Source organism: Amphibalanus amphitrite, unplaced genomic scaffold, assembly GCF_019059575.1.
Source record: "Amphibalanus amphitrite isolate SeventyFive unplaced genomic scaffold, NRLGWU_Aamphi_draft 001260F_arrow, whole genome shotgun sequence".
In the NCBI taxonomy this organism is placed as follows: Eukaryota; Metazoa; Arthropoda; class Thecostraca; order Balanomorpha; family Balanidae; genus Amphibalanus; species Amphibalanus amphitrite.
In genome coordinates, this window is record NW_024882753.1 from 63,625 (window position 1) to 85,883 (window position 22,259).

Here is a 22,259-nt window from a genome sequence, read left to right on the forward strand (position 1 = left end):
AGTGGCTCGACCCTCGCATCGCCCCAAAAACTCACATCCTCTGATACACAATGTGCACAGTTTGCCACAGCTCACAGTGTCACACTTCTTCTCACAGAGTCTGTTTGCCGAGAACAAGGAGCGTCTGATCAACGCGGCGCTGACATCACTACTGCAGCGCGAGGGGGACCAGGGCGCCCTGCCGGCCACGGTGGTGGAGGCCCAGTTCCACGCGCTGCGCCGACTGGTGGCCAGCAAGGCGGGGTTCGCCGCGTTCACCCAGCTGCCCGGGTAAGTTCGCCATCCTGGCCAGACTTAGAGACCAGATGCGGGTGGTTGGGAAAGGGCTCCATAGTGTCGAGTTCTAGCTACCTTTTAGGTCTCGTGGTCTAAGCCGGTATTTTAGAGGCGAAAAGACTAGCTAGCGCGCTATCATTCACCTCGCACAGATCTAACCCGACCAGTGACCTGACCTGACTCGACCCTGCAGGTTCCGAGAGCAGATCGGTCTGAAGGTGGTACGGGCGCTGAAGCGGGACTGCGACGCCATCACACACGCCGCGCTGGACATGCTGGCCGCCCTGCTGCAACCCATGCACGCCGACTACGACCTCAAGCAGGAGCAGCTCAACAAGACCAGCCTGCTCAGCTCGAAGGTCTTCCTGGAGAAGCTGCTCGACGTCTGGTCTGCACACGTGGTAAGGGAACAGGAGGGGGTTTCCACTGATGGCGGTGTAGCTGTTAAAGGTTTGATCGAGTTACTAGATGACAGCTCATTTCATACACGATATTATTTGGTTTATGTCTACGTGTATTCGACCATGAGATTCTTGATAAGTTAATCAACAAAAGTGTGGTAGTGATACATGATTCATTAGTAGACAGTTTGGCAATTTGGCATTCATGTTTGATTTCTATTCTGCTTAGCTTCTTGTTTGTTATTCACGTGTTGGTAATCTGTCGCTGAGCCGTTCCGTCACCGCCATCCGTTTCGTCTCTGCGCGTTCTCCAGCGTCAGGGCACTGGCGCGTTGGTGGTGTCGGCGTTCCTCGACTTCCTCACCTACGGCCTGTGCGCGCCGTACAGCGAGACCACGGACGGCGCTCAGTTCGACAGCCTGCTGGAGCTGGTGGCCGCTCGCGGACGCTCACTCTTCAAACTGTTCCTGGTAGGTGGCGTCCCTGTGGAGTAGATCAATTTGCGATCTGGACCAAGTGAATCCGTTGACCATTCAAATATTTGTGCGCAAGCCTTCTGGAAATATAGTCAACGAGTTTCAGGAAAGAAGCGTACTTTGGCGTCAGGTTTGCGTTGCGATAACCTATGCTTTATTAGCTATGACGTGGTTCGAGCCAAACGAATGCTCTCACGATTGCCATTAGTCTCTCGGAACTCCTGCAAAGACTTTAAGTAACCTTGCTTCAAAAACTTTTTGTTTAACTTTTAGCGCCTCGAAAATCATTTACGCTTGAGTCCGGCATTATGTACCCGTCCCCACAGTTGTATCTCGCCATTTACGCCCTGTTTCTTCCCCGTCGCAGCACCCGTCCCTGGCGATCGTGAAGGGCGCCGGACTGGTGATGAGGGCCATCATCGGAGAGGGCGACGCCGCCACCGCCGAGCGGATGCAGGTACGAGACGCGTAACTTTGTGTGGGATAGGGGAGAGCGCTCATATTTTGATATGGGTTGGGGCGGGAGGTAGTGTGGAGAGGCTGGGGAAGTGGAGAGTGTGTGGATTTAACGACGTGGGGTGGGTAAGTTGTTCCTGAGGCCGACTTTCTTTGAGGCTGGTCCGGACCTCTCGCCTTTCTTGACGATAGTCGTGAATGGGCTTGGAGTTGAGGAAGCCAGCTTGCACTAACTAATAACGATTGAATAAGCACGAACTGGAGCCGCTTCAACCATCTTGTAAGACCGCGCACAACCGCGTATTACCACATCTACACTCCTACCCGATGACTTCCACGCTCACACGCCTTCTTCGTCCCCTTCAGGACCTGGCGCTGGCGGAGGGCGCCCTGCCGCGTCACCTACACACGGCGCTCTTCACCCAGTCGGCCGACGGACGGCTGCTCACTCACCGCCAGCTGAGCCGGCAGCTCATCACCCTGTGGTGCACCGGCCACCAGACCGCCACCGACCTCCTCGCGCGCACCGTGGTGAGTGGATACGGGAGGTATTTTCCTTGACCATTTTTGCGGACGCTAGAAGGCCTGGCAAACGTTTCTATGACATAATTGAAGTTTTGTAGGGAGCATAAGAGCGTTTGAAGATCCAAGAGAAAAGGGACTGCGCGTGATGACTCGGTTGCTTCAGTTTCATGTGCTCAAAGTGAAAAGTTTGGAGCTGCGGGGTATCGATCCCCGTACCTCTCACATGCTAAGCGAGCGCTCTACCACTTGAGCTACAGCCCCTCTTGTTAAGGGGTCTGCCACTGGTCGGTCTGATGGCGACCATTGGAGTCATTGACCACTTTCACTGACGTAAGACACGCCCAGTTGTCAGATATAACCTCTGTTAAGCCGCCGGCCCGCGCCGCACAGGCCTCGGCAGTCGGTCAGCTGTTTCCGTGGTGTAGTGGTTATCACATCCGCCTAACACGCGGAAGGTCCCCGGTTCGATCCCGGGCGGAAACAGTCGTTTTGACCTTTCGCTGCCCATTTGACCTGTTGTGATTCTCCTCTGTCTGCAATAGGGGCTCTTGGTGTCGGAGGCAGCCACTGCTCCGCTGTTTTGCTGGTATGCGTGCAGGATAACGTCCTCATGTTGTCGTAAGGCGGGGTTCCTGCACTTGCTCTGGTGCTTTCGCTAAGCACGGGCACTGTCGCATGCATGCGTGGGAGAGGCGAAATCCATTTCTCTTAGAGTGTCTTCACTCTTCAGTGTCCTGCACAAAGCTGGTGGTCGTTCATTGCCTCGTCACGGGACTTCGAGAGAACTGGCATCGGCATCCGATCTTCCATGAATTTTGAACGAATAATGTTGAGTCAGCTGCGACCTTGTTCTCAGGGTTGTCTGCCGAGTCTCCCTCCAGCTGTTACGCCGTCTCCAGGGTAGCGGGATCGCCTCCAGCTTGGCACGGCTGCTGCTGCAGATCTTGCGAACAGGGACTCAGAGCTTGTGCTCTTATTCCGTCGGGAGGATGATAAGCTCTCCGCTCCCTCTGGTAAACTCCTCCCTCGAGGCCGAGCCGTCGTTCCGGAGTCCATACCCATACCCACGCGGCGGCGTCGCTAGGACAGTCCAGTGCTCCTCGGCGGCCGTCCGTCGGTCTAAATCAGGAGTTGTACGGAATATTTCCTGGTTGATGTTCATCTGAAATTGGTCCCAGAAGCAGTCGATTCACGACAGAATGGTGACCGGCAGTCGCTCGTCCACCGGCGCATCTCGTATCCCGCTCTCGCTATTGCTCAGCCTTCATGTCACTGCCTTGGGACTGCCGTCTTGGCTATCGCGTCAGTTTTTCTGAACCCAAAACGTGACTCACAACTTCAAATAGCCTTCGTTCAGCGACTGAGGCGCCGTCCCGCGCCGCACGGGCCTCGTTATGCGGTCAGCTGTTTCCGTGGTGTAGTGGTTATCACATCCGCCTAACACGCGGAAGGTCCCCGGTTCGATCCCGGGCGGAAACAGTCGTTTTGACCTCTTGCTGTTGGCTTGACCCCGTGTTGTTTCATCGGAATCGTTAGCGGTTGGATGTCCTGCGTTTATGACAGTTGTACTCCGTGAGGACCGAATTTCTGGGTCGAACCTTTATCTGTTTCAGACCCGAAGCCAGCTGCACCCCGGCCTCACATTGGATAACTTGAGCTGTGCTGCTCCGCTCCACGCTGATAATGACCTCTTCAGCATTGGGGCACGAGACTGTCTTCCGACACCGCGTCAGACGGCGTCACGGCAGGCCCGCGATGGTGGTCACTGGTCACTTGTATTTTTCCACTGGTCACCGACATAACCACATGTCCAAAACTATCTTCAAGTGCCCAAGGACATCGTAGTAGGCCGGTATCCCAGCAATACAACTGGCCTCGAACCACTGCAGAGTCTTAAGTCCTAAATTCTGCATACGTTTGACCAAGTGAGAACATAGTTCATCGGTGTTGCCATTGGTCATTGCCCTGACAATAGGCATTAGCTGGTCGCTGGTGTGCAGTGTTCGATCCTTCTCCCTTCTTATCTCTCAAATGCAGCTATCACCTTACCTGGACCACCCGAGTCCTGAGCTATGACCCCTAACGAGCAGAGTATTGAGATTCTGGTTGTTCTTGAACGTGGACCGGTTAGGTCACTGACCTGGCCCCCTCGGGCCCTCGAGACTGGCACGCCTTAGCCCAGCCGCCGTCCCGCGCCGCACAGGCTTCGTGAAATGGTCAGCTGTTTCCGTGGTGTAGTGGTTATCACATCCGCCTAACACGCGGAAGGTCCCCGGTTCGATCCCGGGCGGAAACAGTCGTTTTGACATCACGTCATTGACCTGACCTCGCTGGGTCACACCGCCTCGGCGCCCGGCGGCCACTCGGCTATGGTGCGTTTTCTGCAGTTAAGTCTGAATATGCTATGCTCAGCGGGGATGAGGCGAAGCCATGTTTCACTCCATCAGCCTGGCATATGAGCTTCATTGCCTTGAAGCTCTCGCAGCAGTCCAATGACCCCTCTGCTATCACCTTGAGGAACACAACACTGCTGTGACACCACTGTAAGGGCAGCAGTTCCGCGATGATAGTCACTTCCACTTTTCACTGATGCCATCACTCCACTCACCATAAGCTAACACACAGCTGATTTGTAGACTGTAGTGGCCGTAAACCCTGTATATTCCTCCCTCCTTGTTACGTCCTCACGCCTCGACGGCTCCTCTCCGACTGCATCGTCTTGTGTGTCTCCGAGCTCTCCGAGTCCGATCCGATTCCCTACCCCGCCCCCGCCCCCGCCGCCACCCCTGCCAGCGGCCCGTAATACGAGCCGAGTCGTCTCATATTCGGCGACGGCTGGCGGCGGACGGCGCTGTGGGTCAAAGTTCAGTGCAACGAGAACGATCGAATGAAAATGCTTTTTTTCGCTGGACGCTGATTCATGCAGGTGCTGTTTATTGTGCATCACCGTATTACGAACATAATTTTGACAATGGCGCGAAGATGTATGTGATGCGAAATTGGTACTTAAGGGTATCAACATTATGAGGGTATGAATTTCATCACCGTGTTCAGCGTGTGTTTCGATGAAGCTTGCCAACACGAGATTCAGAAGACCCAGAAATCCTGCTCACTGATGTGTTGGACAATTGCTCAAAGTTTCTTAACATGCCATATTGCCGCCTACATTTCCGGTTGACATACGGAGATTCAATAAAGGTTTTACCTTGTCAGTGATGTACATTACATACATTCTGGTACATTTCGTACATGAGTTATATTAGTTTCAGTTTCAGAACAATTTAACGGAAACTTACGGATGTGCCCAATACTTGCTGACATTATTCTGACTCGGTATAATCTGTGATTCCCCTGATTCGACGGCTGACCTAGCCTCGCTGACCTCTCCCCCACAGCCGCCCGGTCTGCTGGCGTTCCTAGACTCTGAGGAGTCCGTACCGGCCGACGACGTGGAACGGCTCAACACGCGCGACAACCTGCAGTTGGCGACCGACCAGGCCGGCCGGCCCGTCAACCCCCACCTGCGCGCGCTCAACCAGCAGATCCGAAACGCCGAGAAGTTTGTCGAGAAACATGTGGAGGTGAGGAAGTGGTAGGCTGTGTGTAGAATCAATATGATCAACGGGAAAAGAGGGCCACTGGGCATTGAATGTATGGCATTTGAACAACTTGGACACCGACGTTGGGGGCTGAACACCGTAGAAAAATTCATAAGTCATCGTTAGAATAATTTCAAACGCTTTGTCGCTGACATTGCGTCGCCTTCGTGTCTCTGACATTTTCTCCCGTCTAACGCACTCCAGGTGCTCCAGCTAACACCCTTCCCTCTACCTTTCAGGTCGCGCTACAACATTGGCGGACAAGGATGGGCTACGAAAAGACAACGGAAGAGAAGGTCAGAGAGCGACCGGTTGTGCTGCGCCGGAGACGTGAGCGTGTCAAATCGGAGAAAAACTGGCGGCTCTTCTACTACCAGTTCAACCGGGACCACGCGCTGCCACACCTCATCTGGAACTTCAAGGTACGGTGGGCCATAGTTGAACTGCAAGATGATGCACATGGGGAGTATTCGTGCGGAATGCGGAGATTAAATGCCCTTATCTCTAACTAAACTGCTCTAAGTAAAATAGTGGATTGTTCTATCCACTAATTAAAAACGCTACACGCTTGCATTCGCCAGTTCCCTTGTAAATGACCGACTGTTGCTTTGTGTTGCTGGGGATTCATGTTATGTGGTATTTATTATGACGGGTGTATGATTAGAAGTGGTTCCGTTTTCTGTTAGACTCGGGAGGAGCTACGGGAGGCGCTGGAGAACGAGATGCGTAACTTCAGCACAGACCGAGACCTGGGCGGCAGCGTGGAAATCTCCTGGAACCACACAGAGTTCGAGGTCAGTTCGGACGGTAGAGAGAAAAGAAAGCATCTGATCGAGGGAAGGGCGAATGAGATGGTGACTTCTGGCGAAAACGACAGGAGGGCAAATAAATTATGGAGAGTACATAATACTTTGCTGTGACGGTCTGGACAGATCACCTGGTCTAACGTTACCCGCCGTGACCTTGTGTGCCGCTGCAGGTCCAGTACCACTGTCTGCAGGACGAGATTCAGATCGGCGACTACTACCTGCGGCTGCTGCTGGAGCAGGACGAGGCCCGGCAGCTCGACGACTCGCCAATTAGAAAGTCGTGAGTAGAGGGCAAGGATGGTACGGGGGTCGTAACAAAATGTAGGGAGACGGCTAGTTCTCGTAAATTGCGAGTTGTGTTAGGGCTGAAAAAGAGACTGAAGCTACGCCAAATGTGTCAGGATAGAGCCAGTCCTGACAGGATGATACCGTCATTTATTACTAAATCTTTCTGTAATTTCATTTTACGGCTTACCCGCGTCAATCAAAACACGAATATCTATCCCGGCTTTCTTACAGTCTTCTCACCCTGCCCCTCCCGTCTCGCCTCCCACAGTTTCGAGTTCTTCAGCGACCTGTACCACCGGTTCTTGCTGACGCCCAAGGTGGCCATGAAGTGTATGTGTCTGCAGGCGATGGCCATCGTGTACGGACGCCACCACGAGGACATCGGTCACTTCTCCGACACAAAGTACATCGTCAGCATGCTGGAACGGGTAAGGATCACGTGTCTTGGAAGAGATTGTGACGGGCGAGGAGACTAGCTTGCAGCTGGCGTCCTGTTTTAACTGCTGATACTCTCTGAGCTGGTGTTTATCGGCAATAGGATGGTATCGTGAGTCCCACCCGCCACGCTGTCTGGGCGCAAAATGACCTTGTAGTCGGCGCGCCCTAAAGCCCCAATAAACATCAAAACAACCCGCCACGATGCAACCGGCGCTGGTTACCGTAACCGTGATGTTGACCGTAACCAGCGCCCGTGACCAGTGACTAACCCGTGTCCTCTCCGCGACCAGTGCACGGACCGTGCCGAGCGGGACCGACTGATCCTCTTCATCAGCAAGCTGATCCTGAACCAGCGGAACGTCAAGGACGTGCTGGACGCCGGCGGGGTGAAGGTGCTGGCCGACCTGGTCACCCTCTCCCACCTGCACACATCCAGGTGAGTGGCGTCGGGGTGCAGGGTAGGTGAAATAAGGTAATCCAGCCAGCAGACTGTTTTGATTGAGCTAAGGAGTAAGGACTGTTGCGATGTAACTATTTGGCCAAAGACTTTGATGTGACCTATTGTGGTGAATGTTGTCGATCATAGAGCTGTTTGCCAATAGCATACATTATCCTTTGAATTGCCTAAATATTTATTCTTGCCTTTGATTTGTCCTCTACCGATGATTAGTTCTGTCCGTACCCTAGCACATCTACCCAGTCTTGTAGCTGGTCGAAAGTTGCGTACTGCCACTGACACCGTCTGCCCCGTTCTCTCAGAGCGTACGTGCCGACCCAGTCGAATGTGATCGAGTACGGGGAGGCAGACGCCGAGAGTGGAGAGCGCGAGTGGTACTTCAAACCGGCGGATGGCGACAGACAGGATCGGCAGGGGCCGTACACCTTCAAAGAGGTGAGGAGTGAGCTGGAGGGACTTATGACGGAAGGGATAGTACGGGACATGTATCCGTCGAGTTTTGTAGTTGCTACTCCTCTGCTTGGTAGGCTACGCTTCCGAATTTTTATCAGCACGCTTGATCAAGTCTTCTTTTTCACGTTTTTTATGTTGCGTAACATCTACAGTAGAGTCGCTACAAATTATGTTTCATATCACGCCGGCTCATATTCATGGCTTTATGAGCTAGCTTAGGGGACGAACAAAATGTAATGAATGAAATAAACATTTTTTTCCCAATCCGTCCTCCTCTTCCACCACTTCACACCACCTAACGCTTTCCCTCCGCTCCGTCAGATGCGCGGTTTCTGGGAGGACGGCACGCTGTCGGCCCGCTCGCGCTGCTGGGCCCAGGGTATGGACGGCTGGCGCAGTCTGCAGGCGGTGCCGCAGCTACGGTGGACCCTGCTCGCCACCGGCCAGGCGGTGATGAATGAGACGGACATGGCCGTGACCATCCTAAACATATTCATCACCATGTGCGACTTCTACCCCAGCCGGTGAGTGACAGGGAGGACGATGGAGGCACCCCGGGCGTCCCCTGAATCCCCATTGATGTAATATTTCCACAGTGTAAGCAGCAGGCATCAGGGTGGGCCTAGTCTGTCCTGGTGGCTGCTTCCCCTCCCTCCCTCATGACTGCGGTGAGAGCTGACTGTGTACATAAATTATCCCCTCTGCTGACTGCAGCGACGCTGACGGCGCTGTGATTCGGCCGCTGCCGCGGGTGAAGAGGCTGTCCCCTCACTCCAGTGACTCTGACCACTGTGTATAACCCGTCCTGTGACTACGAGTACCAGTGGGTGACTGCTGTGTACCCCCTCCTCTCTCCAGTGACGCTGACGGCGCGGTGATCCGGCCGATTCCGCGGGTGAAGTCGAGGCAGTCCTCTCACTCCAGTGACCCTGACCACTGCGTATAACCCGTGCTGTGACAGCAGTGACTGACTGCTGTGTACCCCCTCCCTCCCCAGCGACGCTGACGGCGCGGTGATCCGGCCGCTCCCACGGGTGAAGCGGCTGCCTCCCCCCCCCCCCCCTCCTCCCTCACTGCAGTGACTGACCGCTGTCTATACCCCCTCCCTCCCCAGTGACGCAGACGGCGCGGTGATCCGGCCACTCCCGCGGGTGAAGCGTCTGCTCTCGGAGCCGTCCTGTCTGCCGCACATCGTTCAGCTACTGCTCACCTTCGACCCCATCCTGGTGGAGAAGGTGGCCACGCTGCTCACTGCCGTCGTCAGGGTGAGTGTTGGAAAACTGGAACCACTGTCGGGCTCTGTTACAGTTTTTTTTTTGTGTGTGTGTACTGACATGCTGCTGTCATAAAATCTACCTTGTTCTCGTTTAGTATCGATCTCTGTCAGCTTTTGCAAAATTGTCAGAGAACTCAGGTTTGTTTTTTTCAATTGAAAGATACAGTTCTAGCGAATAAGTGGTGTTTTAAGTATTGACCACAAACCCTCGGTTATGACGTATCTCGTGTGTTTTTTTTTTCAGGACAACCCGGTGGCGTCGAAGCTGTACCTGACGGGCGTCTACTTCTTCATCCTGATGTACACGGGATCGAACGTGCAGCCGATCGCCAAGTTCCTCCAGCTGACGCACACCTCGCAGGCCTTCCGATCCGAGGAGGTGAGACGGTACAGCCGAACCACGATTCGATGATTCACTAACATGAGGTTCATTCGAGGCCGGCTTGTTAAAAGCGTCTATTCGCTGGTGACAATTTGCAGAAAACATTGTGCAATGACACCTGACAGACTGAAGCTGCTGGTCCAAAGTTGTTTAGTAAGCATGAATATGTATAACAAATGTCTAATGGTTTCGTGGTGTGCCATTCTATGGTCAGAACAAAGATGTCTTGCATGAATCTTTGGATGACCCAGACCTGACTATGCCGTCCTTCTCGCAGCAGAAGGGCAGTGACCTGATGCAGCGGAGTATTCTGGGCCAGCTGGTACCCGAGGCCATGGTCTGCTACCTGCACAACTACGGCGCCGAAAAGTTCGCCCAGATCTACCTGGGAGAGTTCGACACGCCAGAGGTCATCTGGAACAACGAGATGAGGTAAGGGGAACATTAGACAGCGGAGTAGGGGACTAAGGAATCGATACCAATGCGATAGCGTTGATAATGGATAATCGGTAGCGATGAGAATGGATAACCAATGACCACTCATGATTACTCAGAACTACGATAAAAACGACATTGCTTTTTGTTTGGCTTGGCAACTCAGTTTGTACCGAAAATGAAGTGCTTATGAAGCATCAAGGACAAAGAAGTTCAGGATAGGTAATTGAATCAGTGTTATATCGGGGACTAATACTGGTTTTTTCCTTTCTCTAACTCGCTTGGAATATCAATCGTCATTCTCACTCTCTCGCACACTATCGCAGCACCCTCATTCTGACACCTCCGTCTCGCGGCCCCACAGGAAGATGATGATCGGCCGGATCGCGGCGCACCTGGCCGACTTTTCGCCCCGGCTGCGCTCCAACACGCGGGCCATCTACCAGTACTGCCCGATGCCACACGTGGTGTACCCACAGCTGGAGTCCGAGCTGTTCTGCAGCATCTTCTACCTGCGCCACCTGTGTGACACGAGTCGGTTCCCCGACTGGCCGATCGGAGACCCGGTGAGATGCACGGGATCTACCTGTTTGTGGATGGCTGGTTAGGTCTCATGTCCGGGACTTTTAACGTGGACTGTAATGAACTTTGGAATCATTCTAAAAGTTGTCCATCGTTCCAGTGTGTATGTTTACCATTATTTTCAGCCTGCTGCAATTTTTCGGTAGCGTTTTTGCTCAGTTATCCGATTTGTATATCAAAAGTATTCGCATCTGCGTTACCGTCGTCCGCCACATTTCTGACTCGACCTACCTCCAGGCTTAACATCTCCCCCTCGCCTCTTCACACCAGGTGGCTCTGCTAAAGGACGTGCTGCTCGCCTGGAAGCGTGAGGTGGAAAAGAAGCCGCCCAGTATGTCGGTGGACGACGCCCTGGGGGTGCTCGGCCTCGAACCCGGTCAGAGCCATGACCAGAACCACGTGCGGAAGGCCTACTTCCGACTGGCGCAGAAGTACCACCCCGACAAAAACCCCGACGGCAGGGTAAGTGGAAAGTGCGTTTTACTAGCTGAAGAGCCGCTGACTTTTATTTAGAAGCTAGGCTGCTATTTTTTTCGGCTGAGTCCTTGCACTTAGAAACCATGTCATGGCTGCGTGTCTCGACTTGATGTTCATGTTTCGTGATCATGCTCGTATTTAATGATAAGCCTCCGTCTCTTAGAATATGGCAACCTCCCAACATATTTTGTCCCAACATTCGCTGACTATCTATTGACTTAGCATCCTCCCGTTGTTTGCAGGATAAGTTTGAAGACGTGAACAGGGCGTACGAGTTCCTGTGCAGCCGGTCGGCGCGGACTGTGGACGGCCCTGACCCGCACAACATTGTACTCATCCTGCGGACCCAGAGCATCCTCTTCTCACGATACGGCGACGGTAAGCGAGATCGAATTATGGCTCAGCGTGCATGGTTTGGTTTCAATGCTCTGTTTGTGCAAGAACTTAGCTCCATTGACATGTTACATACCACTGTGTGTCTCAGTTACAAATCATATGTGTCTGTTCAGTTATAGGGTTTTTTCCGTCTTTCTCGTTCCCAATTTATCTCCATGCCAGAGCAGCTGTTTTCGTATTAAAGGGGATCAATTTATGTAACAGTTTATTGCTGTTCCCAGAGCTGCGTCCGCACAAGCACATAGTTCCGTTTATACTTTACCAACATGTTTCTTTTCCCAGAGCTGCGTCCGTACAAGTACGCGGGCTACCCGATGCTGGTAGCCACCATCCGTATGGAGACCGAGGACGACCAGCTGTTCAGCAAGGCGGCGCCGCTGCTGTCTGCCGCCGCCGAGGTGGCCTACTACACCGTCCGCTGCTCGGCACTCAACGCCGAGGAACTGCGCCGGGAGAGGGGACTCGAGGTAAAGAGAGGAAACCGGAGATGAATATTGTGGGAACTCGAGATAAGGAGATTGAGGTTCGGTCTGTTACCGATCCTTGGATAGGAACAGCACATACCTAGTCGTTGGCTAGCTACCCCTTTTCTAGCTCAACTTTATGAGAACACAAAACGTCTAAGCCCTCGATGTGCTATTTTCAGCCTTCTCCTCAAACCGGCAAACGTGCACATCACGTCTATTATACGACTGGCCTATTTAACCACACTAATCCCCGTCTGTCCGCCCACAGCTGCTGCAGTCGGCGTACAACCGGTGCTGCTCAGTGCTCTCCAAGTCGTCCCGGCCAGAGGACGTGGCTGTCCAGGTGTGCTCCCACGTGTCGCGCTGCTACACGGTGGCCGCCCAGTTCCAGCAGTGTAGGGATAAACTGATCGAGATGCCGCAGATCATCCAGGACCTCTGCAGGGTGCTCTATTACAAGGTGAGAGACGGAAGGGGGCGGCGATTGGGGTGCTTTAGAGTAAAGGATTGGTCAGCTGGAATGACGTGGATTCAGTTGTTTCGAGGACTTTATTTATTTTACATGCTAGCATGTAATGTTTTGCTGGTATCTAACATTAATGTAGTGATTGCCTCACCAGTCACTGATGGCGGAAATCTGAGCTAGGTGTCATTATTAGACTTTCTTTTGTATCTATTCGCTTGACCGGCTTTTCCGAACCACACCTTATATTAATGTTGTCTTACCTCAATCCGGCTGAGATTTAACCCTGTGCCCCACACTCTTGATACCTGGCAAAGAGCCCCAACACCGCTGAATCCATTTGACCTGACGCCCGTCCCTCCCTCCGATAGCGTCTGACCCACCTGTGCGTGATTGGCGTGGAGTGCGTGTCGGCGTTCGCCGCCGACTCCATCCTTCAGCTACACATGATGCAGGCCGGTGTGCTGTGGCACCTGCTGCTCTTCCTCTTCTACTACGACTTCACACTCGACGAGGGAGGCGTGGAGAAGTCGGAGAGCTCCAACCAACAGGTGAGAAAGGGAGGGAAAGGAAGAGGGGTGTCGGTCACTGGTTAGGATGATGGAGGGGGCAGAAGACCGGAACGAAGAACATGGCCATTTCGGCTGGGATACATGTGTATTGTGATTGCAGAATATAAATATAGCCGCGGTACACAGCCGCGGTAAATTTGCCGCGATTTACCGCGGCTGCTTTGGCACTCTTTCCTCATCCACTGATGATTTTGTGTCTCGTCTTTCCCAGGAGGCCGCCAACACGCTGGCCAAGAAATCCCTGCTGGCTCTGGCTCGGCTGGCCGGCTACCTGACGGGCGACGAAGAGACGCCACCTAACAAGGCGATCGACGCCGCTCTGATGGCCATGCTGACACCCTACCTGGTCCACCTGCTGCGGCAGTACAAAATGAACGAGGTGGGGATGGAGGAGGCGGGTGACTGGCGTGGTGGGAAGAATGGAGGCAGAGACCCACAGAGTAGAGGCTGGTGTGGGATAGATACAGGGTACTTGAGCTAAGGGTTACCAGTCTTGGGGTCTGGGATAGGGATGGAGGCCAGCCTGAAGAGATTGGGTTTCGGGATGCTGGCCTGGGAGCTAAGGGTGCGAACTGAAGACACGGTAGAGCGCGTTGGGGCAGCAGACTCACGGAGAACTCATGGGAGGTTGAGCGGCATATCAGGGTACCTTGTCCGGATTTTCACCGTTTGGACGTTCTATGACCGACGCTGCCCTTTGCGTCCGACAGGTTCTAAAGCTGCTCAACAGCAACACGGAGAGTCCGTACATCATCTGGGACAACAGCACCCGGACCGAGCTGCGGGAGTTCCTCAAGGAGCAGCAGACGAGCAAAATACGCACCGGCGAGAGCGACCCCAACTTCGGCGCCGAGTTCCGCTTCTCGGCTCACAAGGACGAGCTGGTGGTGGGCAACATCTTCGTCAGGGTGTACAACCAGCAGCCCTCCTTCCCACTCGAGGTGAGGCATTGGGATTTCTTAGTAGGTGGAGACGGTGAAGTTAAGTGTAAGACGTTTGCGACTGGCTTCTGTCTGTCTTTTTATAAGTATCGTTCCTATAAAGGCCCTATCTTTTTCTCAGCTAAAATAAAATTAACCGCATTTGGTTGAGAGCCAAAAAGTTTGGTCGGCCTCTTGGTCTATGTTCCTTTGCTTCTGGCTGCATAATCCCCGCACCATCGCTGCCATTACTTCTGTCTGTTTCAGAACCCCAAGGGTCTGGCCATCGACCTGCTGGACTTTATCGGCTCCCTGGCCCAGTACCTGCACAGCCTGCAGGCCATGGCGGCCTCGCCGGCCGACACCAGCGACGCCAGCGGCATCAAGGTGAAACACGCCGAGATGGCGCTCGAGGCGCTCGCCAACGTCATACAAAACAACCCAGGTATGTGCTTATAGGTGGGGAGGGGGCGGATTGGGACAGGTGTGTGGTGCTTGAGTGGTCCGGTGACGGCTTGGGACCTGGGATGTCTGCTGTATAATGTCTGTACTAAGAATGACAAAGGCATGACAGTGCGATGTTTGGTCTTGAGGTTTCGGCAAATAAAGGAATAAGGATCATATTTTAAGTAATACCTTGATTCAGTTGCACATTCATATTCCGTCGACTCGCATAGTCGATGATTCACGCATTGCACAATACATTTTGCCTAGATTGCAATTATTTGCAAAACCCATGTAAATATTCCTTCACCATGGTCCTGTAATTTGTTGTATATTGTATATTTTGATGCGTGTATTACATATTCGGGGCCTGACGTGTTTGAACCATGGAGCTGAAAAGAACGTCATTCGTTTACCTATGTCTGGGCACTTCATCAGTGTGTTCCCCACCCTACCGCCAAACGGGTGCACACTAAACGCTGGTACGCGGCTGTACACGTTTCGGCACTAATGTCCCTTGTGCGGGGTTTTTACAGCGGAGCCGCGGGAATTAGGTGAGGGGGTCGGTCCGTGCGGGCTGGCCCGCCGCACGCTGTCATTGTTAGCATGAACCGCCAGTGATGGAAAAGCTTGTGGCATGCGACTGGCAAGACAGGCAAATGATGCTCTTAAATGTCTTAGTTTCGTTGGAAATTTTCTGATTTCGTCTACCATCCGTTTTTTTTTTTCATAAAAAAAAATCTGACCGAAAAGAAGAAGTCAACTTTCTATCATGTTTGATAGACAGTGCCGTCCAAAGCCAAAACACCGCATCCCAGGTTTTTCAAATTTTACAGGAGAACGATTTTAAGCTTTCTTACTTTGAGGTGTGATTTCTATGTGAAGGAATCAACATTCCGTGATAGGAAAAAGACCATTAGAATTGTCTGATCTTGCAGAATTGATACATTTATTCAAATTTCATAGTAATCATTATCATTTTACTTAGCATTCGATATGGTGTTTTGGCTTGGTTTGTATGTAAATTTCGTGCCTTTTCGCGAAGCAAAAACACCGTATCGCGTTTTATGCCCCAATACGGTGTTTTGGCTTGGATGACCTCCAAGTTACGCTAAAGTTGAAGCATACAGTTTACATGATGGAATGATCCATCGACAATTGCCAGCATTCGGAATCATCGATGCTGCATCATGTGTAGGAAATAGGCGGGTCTATATGGAGTTGGCGACAAAATTCACGAATAATTAGGGGAATGTTCTAGGGTCAAAGGCATTTCAGCAATACTTGCCAGACTATCACGTGGGCAAAGTAAATAAGATCGAAGCTACTTTGAATGCAGCGAACAGGCGGCCCACCTCACTTTAGGCAAGGAAGCCAGTGGTGAATATCGAAGAGGCCGATCGTGATTGGGCTGACGACGGGGTGACGGTGACGGTGTAAGTATGATGAAAGAGGTGATGATACATACGATTAGGTCTGGCCATGCTCCTTCGTCCCTGGCTTACGTGTCTTCAACTGAACAGCGTGGCAATGCCCGAGGACACCCGCAGCGTCAGAAAGGACTGTTATCATGTGGTGTCCGTTTGCATCGTCTGGGACGACGGGTGTAGCCGGACGTTGAACTGGTGGAGATATCTGGACGTGGCTGCATCACTTTTTTGCTTGAAACTTGGGACTTTCACCCAGTCTACAAAGGGGAGAGCGGAATGTGTTTGATGACGGAGAGTCGGAGACTGAAGACAAGCCGAGGGGGCGAACGTTTGATGCGTACATCAGGATTTTCTACAAATTGGCTACATTAAGAAGACGGTGCTAAAAATAGTTAAATGAAGCAACGGAAGTTTTGCCATCTTCTAGTTACAGGAAAGTCTGAGTTGCACGCATATTCAAGCGTTCACTGGCCGCTTTCACAGGTACCGAAACCAACTGATTTCTGATTCGGTTTTGGGTTAACTTACCTGGCACGGCTACGACATCGGCATTCATGCCGGTGTTTTCAGGTTAGATCGACTTTAGCGTCAGTCTGGATTGTGAGGTGGTTCGATTGCACACTGAACACTGAACAGCATCCATCAGCGTCCACTTTTGGTCTGTGTGAAAGACCCAAGTTGCAAGCAAAAAGTAAATACCAGATACCTCCACCAGTTCAACGTCCGGCTACACCTCCCAGACGATGCAAACGGACACCACATGACAACAGTCCTTTCTGACGCTGCGGGTGTTCTCGGGCATTGCCACGCTGTTCAGTTGAAGACACGTAAGCCAGGGACGAAGGAGCATGGCCAGACCTAATCGTATGTATCATCACCTCTTTCATCATACTGACACCGTCACCGTCACCCCGTCGTCAGCCCAATCACGATCGGCCTCTCTTCGATATTCGCCACTGGCTTCCTTGCCTAAAGTGAGGTGGGCCGCCTGTTTGCTGCATTCAGAGCAGCCTCGATCTGAGCCACTTCGCCCACGTGATAGTGTGGCAGGTTAATTGCTCTAACGGCTTACATCTTTAAATATTATTCCTCTAAAAATTGTGTCGTTATTATTCTCGCCGTCAATTTTGTCATGTATTTCATATTGGGTAGCTTATTTCCGAAACACGTTGAATCATTCGTGCCAAAAGAGTGTATCTCAAGGTGATGGGGATTTACCGACACCAACCTATGCCAAAATACCGCATATCAGTCAATACGGTGTTTTTGTCACTGGTTTTGTCGGAAATCTCGTTCGAAATCAAAGCCAGAAGACCGCATCGCACGTGAAACGGTGGCATGCAGTGGCATAGGTCCAGCGTCCGCCAAGGCCAAAAGACCACATCGCTGTGATACGGTGTTTTGGCATGAGTTGACGACTTGAAACAACTGATGAATTTCACAATCACACTCCATACGGCATTTTGGTGGCACCAAGTAGCTTAATCATGGTTTATCCACAAAAGCCATAATACCTTATCGAATATAATAAAAAATATATTTTTGATACAAAACTATAAATGGTACAGCTAAACGCAGCGTCAAAAATGGATTGTCCTGGTATCAAAAACCTGATTTCGGAAAAAATGGCCCATACGGTGTTTTGGCTTTGGACGGCATAGTTGGTAAATGTATAAGTTTGTTCATGCTATTTTTCGTAAGGTAAAGCTACCATAATTTTTCAGAATTTCATGTTGCGTTTTATTGGGCATTTGCACGATCGCGAGGACGCTTGAGGCGTCAAATCAGTGATCAAAGTGAAAGTTTCAGGCATGTACTGTGAAAAGTAGAGACATGCGATGTTGTGTTGCATGCACATTGCCTGCGCATCAATTGCAAACGGGAAATATTGTCCCAAAGCTGCAGCTCACCTCCAAGGATCTGCATCGCCGTGCTTATTTTTAACCTCCTGTCAATAATGTCCCTCCGTAAATCACCCTAACCCTCTCGATACCTGCTCCTCATTCAGCTTAGTTCAGTTATTCCTGCTTTAATTGGGCTGTCCTCTCTCTTTTCTCAATCATCGCTCCTCCGTCACTCTCGCCCTCGCTCGTGTTTCAGGCGTGGAGTTCCAGTGTATCGGCCACTTCTCTCTACTGTTCGGACTGCTCCGTCTGGAGGGGATGACCGGGGTACAGCAGCGGGCCCTGAACGCCATCTCCTGTGTCACCGGAAACCAGGTGAGGAGGGGCGGAGCTGTGTGCTCTTGGCTGGACGGTAGAGAGGGAGGATGAAGTCCATTGCCTCGTTTTAGTGTTACAGTTCTGATGTTGTTTGAGATGAATGATATCAGCCAGCTGTGGATGTGTGATATTTTTTTTAAAATAAATTTAGCTCGAATGTTTGAATGGACGGATTGACAGAGCCGGAACCCATGCTAAGAAGAGCTTGTTGCGTAGACCCCGACCCTTATTTCCCGATATTTGATCGGTGATAATTACTGACATACCTACCGAAGCTAAATGAAGCTTCAAAGACGATACACTTATCGACCACCAGGCCACGACATCACTTAGCAAATAATCGTCATTCTTATCTCATTTTTCTAGAGACTATCCTGTCTTATATAAATAAACGTACAGTTTCTAACCTCCAATCACTGCCCTTGACCATGTCTTGCTACCGTCGCTCCACAGGAGTGTGTGAACGACATCGCGGCCTCTGAGGTGGTGACGTCGCTGCTGCTGCTGCTGCACAGCCTGCCGTTGGCACTGCTGCAGTCCCTGGACACGCTGCACGCGCTCATGTCCAACACCAAGATTGTCAAGGACAGCATGAGTCGCGGTAAGGCGCGGTCGGGGTGTGCGGCGGTGGCTGACATGTTTTGGTTTTAAGGAAATTGATATGGAGGATAGAGATCTTCTCTGTCTTGTCGTCTACCTTCTGCGTACTTAGCTATTTAGTTAGTTTGTTAAAATGCAACTAATGATACGTTTTGTGTCATGTGAATTGACATTGAAGACTGCAGTTGGCAGGGACCTTGTTGTTTAATTTCTGGTTGAATCATTCACAAGCAGATATTTTTGTACGAGTCTGGAAATACGATTAGACCGGTCAGTCACCACGCTGTTTTGTCATTTCAGGCGCTGTGATCTACCTGCTGGACCTGTTCTGTAACGCCACCCACCCGGACGTCCGGAACAAGACGGCAGAGCTGCTGGCCAAAATGCTGGCCGACAAACTGGTCGGACCGAAGGTTAGTAATTCGGTGGCTCGTCAAGGACCTGAAATTTAGCGGCTGATTAGTTATTCATTTCACATTTGTAATGCGGCCATGCTTATAACTGGTCGGAAACGCCTTTGCAATGTAAAGTATGATCACTTTTTCGTCTGTCTCTAGGTTCTCTTCATTCTAACTAGGCAGTACTTCATGCCGTTTCTTGATGTTCTTTGTAGCGTTATTGTAGCGTCTCATTTCACTTGCTCCTGACCGCGACTCCCGTTGTTCGGCCGCAGGTTCGTCTGACTCTGCTGCGCTTCCTGCCGCCTCTCTACATGGACGCGATGCGTGACTCGCCCGAGAGCAGCGTGCACATGTTCGAGTCGGTGCAGGAGAACCCGGAGCTCATCTGGAACGACGAGGCGCGCGAGAAAATCTGCGACACCGTGCGGCGGCTCAAAGTGGCGTGAGTGGGTGCGGCGGAGGATGTCATGAGGGGCATATTCGGTGAAGAAATCGGGGAGGGCAGGAAGAAAAGAAAAGCGCATTGAGAGATATCTCTAATTTGAAGAATTCGGGCTAGGAGGGTTATTGTTGAAAAATGATGCTGAATGCTGTATCGTGATAACAATGTGACGAAGTTGACGTGTCCTAAGAGTTTTTACCGTTTATCTGGTGAGTGGTGACTGTGTAAAAGCAGTGCTGATAAAGTACGTCTCATGTATGACCGCGTTGTTTCTGGTCCCCAGATTCTACCAGAAGCAGCGCGCCGACCCGAATGCTACGTGGAAGCTGCCTGACAACTTTGCTGTTCAGTTCACCAACGTTCAGGTAAGAACCACACGCACTTAATTCTACGCTGCCTGTCATTGTATGTGGCATATGACTCGAGCGACTCACTGTCAAGTCAGTCGCCGACCCTTGTAATTGACCCCGCCCGCTACGCCACCTCCCTTCTCCCTCCCCCGGCAGGGCGAGGTGGTGGTGGGCGGCGTGTTCCTGCGTCTGTTCGTCGCCAACCCGGGCTGGGTGCTGCGCCGTCCGCGGGAGTTCCTGACCGAGCTGCTGGACACGGCGCTGTCCTTGATGCAGCAGGCGCCGCCCGGCCAGCCGGACGTGCTGGAGATGGTGGCCACGGCCACCGTGCAGCTGCTGCACGCCCAGCCGGCGCTGCTCGACGCGTTGCCCGCCCAGGTGAGGCGACGGAGAGGGCGGGGTGTGGTACTGTACCCGTCAAACACTGTACGCTCCACTGTTCGTTCAAAATACTTGTGTATATGAAATCTGTGGTGTGTCTACTAAGCTCTAATTAAGTGTGAATATTTGTTTTGTGCGCAATGTGTGTGAGCACATAACTTACGTGTGAATGTCACAAAAAATGTTTTTAAGACACGTCTTAAATGTGAATACATACGCCACATATTCGCGATCACATCGCTTATATTTTCTGAACCTTGAAGTCTGTGAAGTGAGTGGCGTCTGCCCGCGGTTGATTCCATGTCGCGCTCAAATGTGCCATGTGAGCTGCGTCCCTGAATCGTCGCCACACTTCCCTGGCCGTGCCTTATCGTCCGTCGACTGAACGCCATTTATGGTATTTATCGCGGTAAAAGTCCGTCGAGTTATTTCCTGGATGTCTTATCGTGGCTGTTATTGTTAGTCGAGCTGTGGACCGATGTTGGACGGTGCCATGCCGTCCCTGCCTGTGAAATATAACATTACGTGTTGGGAACTAAGGGCTACGGCGTGGCATACTGTAAGTGACCGAAGCGAGTGTTTTCTCTGACCGTCCCTGGTTCCTCGACAGGGCCACATTCCGCGCCTGTTCAAGGCGATGAATGGTAAAAACGACGGCGTGCTGCGAGCGTGTCTGATGATCGTCCACCAGCTGGCTGATAACGAGGTCAGTGCAAGTCGCACGGGGTCAGAAAGGCTAGAGGTCGTTTTGTGGTGATTGGGTGCACCCTCAGCCGCGTAAAGGTGTACTGTGGCTGATTTATCCCGTTAGCAGTATACAGTTCCCCAGGTCGTTTGCAGTGAACTATGTGAATGGGGTAATTTGTCGGCTTTGTGGACGGTTTTGCCGGGAAAATGAAGGGTACATACCGGAAAATAAGCGGCATGCCTTGGCATTGTAATGTGTGGTTTCTAGGCAAACAAAAACACTTCAGGCGTTTTACTTGCCTGGCTACAAGAAGATTATCGTATGTCCTTGATATATTACTGCGTTGTTTCATCGCAAATTCTAATCAACATCAACCCTAGACTATTCACACCCCTCCCCTCCTCAGGCATGTACCAAGAGTATCGGTCAGTCTGAGTGTATCAGTCCGCTGGTGCACGCCATGAAGGCGCGCCGCGACATGGTGGGCGTGGCGTGCGACACGCTCTACCGGCTGTTCTCTCGTGACAGCGAGCCGCTCGTGCAGCAGGCCCTGGACGCCAAGCTGGTCCAGTACCTGCTGACGCTGCTCGACGGCAGGTCGGTATTCTGGGAGGGTGACTGGCGGAGACGCTGGTTTGTCGACCATGGCTTATTTTCTGAGGGCGATTCAGGCGTCAAGCATTGGCCCAAGTGAGGGGGACGGAATGATTCGTTGTAGATCAGTAGAGTATGATATGGTGATCAATTAGTGTTAATCCTCACACTGCTCGTCATTTCCAAGCTGACTTCGTTCCCTCGCTGACGCTTCCGCCTTCCTGCCGCGGCCTTCAGGCTCGAGTCGGACAACCCAGCGGCCGTGAAGGCGCAGATCGTGAAGGCGCTGAAGGCGATGACACGCAGCCTGCAGCACGGCGAGCAGGTGTCTGCGATCCTGAACCGGTCGCAGGTGTGGCCCGAGTACCGCGACCAGAAGCACGACCTCTTCATCACCAGTACGACCACGGCCGGCTACCTCACCGGTGAGGACGGCGGCCGTACCCATTCCCCCTGAGAGCTGTGGGAAATGGGTACCAGATAGCTGGGTTTAATCTTAACGCCCGTGGTGTCGTCTGCAGGCTATAATCGTCTCAAATGAGTTTATAGCGTGGAAGGG

At 52.1% G+C, this 22,259-nt stretch overlaps 1 protein-coding gene and 4 non-coding genes across 5 annotated transcripts in view; 4 read left to right on the forward strand and 1 right to left on the reverse strand.

Moving 5' to 3' along the window:
- LOC122371578 (dnaJ homolog subfamily C member 13-like) overlaps nucleotides 1-22,259 on the forward strand; it is a 33,521-nt gene that overhangs the window by 10,138 nt on the left and 1,124 nt on the right. The window contains exons 9-43 of the mRNA XM_043348000.1: nucleotides 98-270; nucleotides 470-677; nucleotides 992-1,147; nucleotides 1,521-1,610; nucleotides 1,976-2,140; nucleotides 5,530-5,715; nucleotides 5,973-6,155; nucleotides 6,420-6,527; nucleotides 6,713-6,822; nucleotides 7,099-7,258; nucleotides 7,559-7,704; nucleotides 8,028-8,160; nucleotides 8,500-8,702; nucleotides 9,293-9,443; nucleotides 9,699-9,833; nucleotides 10,114-10,268; nucleotides 10,636-10,837; nucleotides 11,124-11,315; nucleotides 11,573-11,708; nucleotides 12,009-12,193; nucleotides 12,462-12,653; nucleotides 13,028-13,207; nucleotides 13,440-13,607; nucleotides 13,939-14,169; nucleotides 14,416-14,593; nucleotides 15,129-15,146; nucleotides 18,123-18,241; nucleotides 18,698-18,845; nucleotides 19,145-19,257; nucleotides 19,518-19,687; nucleotides 19,971-20,052; nucleotides 20,194-20,415; nucleotides 21,029-21,124; nucleotides 21,513-21,703; nucleotides 21,938-22,125. Coding sequence (XP_043203935.1) covers nucleotides 98-270; nucleotides 470-677; nucleotides 992-1,147; nucleotides 1,521-1,610; nucleotides 1,976-2,140; nucleotides 5,530-5,715; nucleotides 5,973-6,155; nucleotides 6,420-6,527; nucleotides 6,713-6,822; nucleotides 7,099-7,258; nucleotides 7,559-7,704; nucleotides 8,028-8,160; nucleotides 8,500-8,702; nucleotides 9,293-9,443; nucleotides 9,699-9,833; nucleotides 10,114-10,268; nucleotides 10,636-10,837; nucleotides 11,124-11,315; nucleotides 11,573-11,708; nucleotides 12,009-12,193; nucleotides 12,462-12,653; nucleotides 13,028-13,207; nucleotides 13,440-13,607; nucleotides 13,939-14,169; nucleotides 14,416-14,593; nucleotides 15,129-15,146; nucleotides 18,123-18,241; nucleotides 18,698-18,845; nucleotides 19,145-19,257; nucleotides 19,518-19,687; nucleotides 19,971-20,052; nucleotides 20,194-20,415; nucleotides 21,029-21,124; nucleotides 21,513-21,703; nucleotides 21,938-22,125 — 5,473 coding nt within the window. The remainder of the gene's footprint in view (nucleotides 1-97; nucleotides 271-469; nucleotides 678-991; nucleotides 1,148-1,520; nucleotides 1,611-1,975; nucleotides 2,141-5,529; nucleotides 5,716-5,972; nucleotides 6,156-6,419; nucleotides 6,528-6,712; nucleotides 6,823-7,098; nucleotides 7,259-7,558; nucleotides 7,705-8,027; nucleotides 8,161-8,499; nucleotides 8,703-9,292; nucleotides 9,444-9,698; nucleotides 9,834-10,113; nucleotides 10,269-10,635; nucleotides 10,838-11,123; nucleotides 11,316-11,572; nucleotides 11,709-12,008; nucleotides 12,194-12,461; nucleotides 12,654-13,027; nucleotides 13,208-13,439; nucleotides 13,608-13,938; nucleotides 14,170-14,415; nucleotides 14,594-15,128; nucleotides 15,147-18,122; nucleotides 18,242-18,697; nucleotides 18,846-19,144; nucleotides 19,258-19,517; nucleotides 19,688-19,970; nucleotides 20,053-20,193; nucleotides 20,416-21,028; nucleotides 21,125-21,512; nucleotides 21,704-21,937; nucleotides 22,126-22,259) is intronic.
- Trnaa-agc lies at nucleotides 2,323-2,395 on the reverse strand. The gene has a single exon. It is a non-coding gene; the product is annotated as a tRNA-Ala (tRNA).
- Nucleotides 2,545-2,617, forward strand: Trnav-aac. Its single transcript has one exon. It is a non-coding gene; the product is annotated as a tRNA-Val (tRNA).
- Nucleotides 3,541-3,613, forward strand: Trnav-aac. The gene has a single exon. It is a non-coding gene; the product is annotated as a tRNA-Val (tRNA).
- On the forward strand, nucleotides 4,358-4,430 carry Trnav-aac. Its single transcript has one exon. It is a non-coding gene; the product is annotated as a tRNA-Val (tRNA).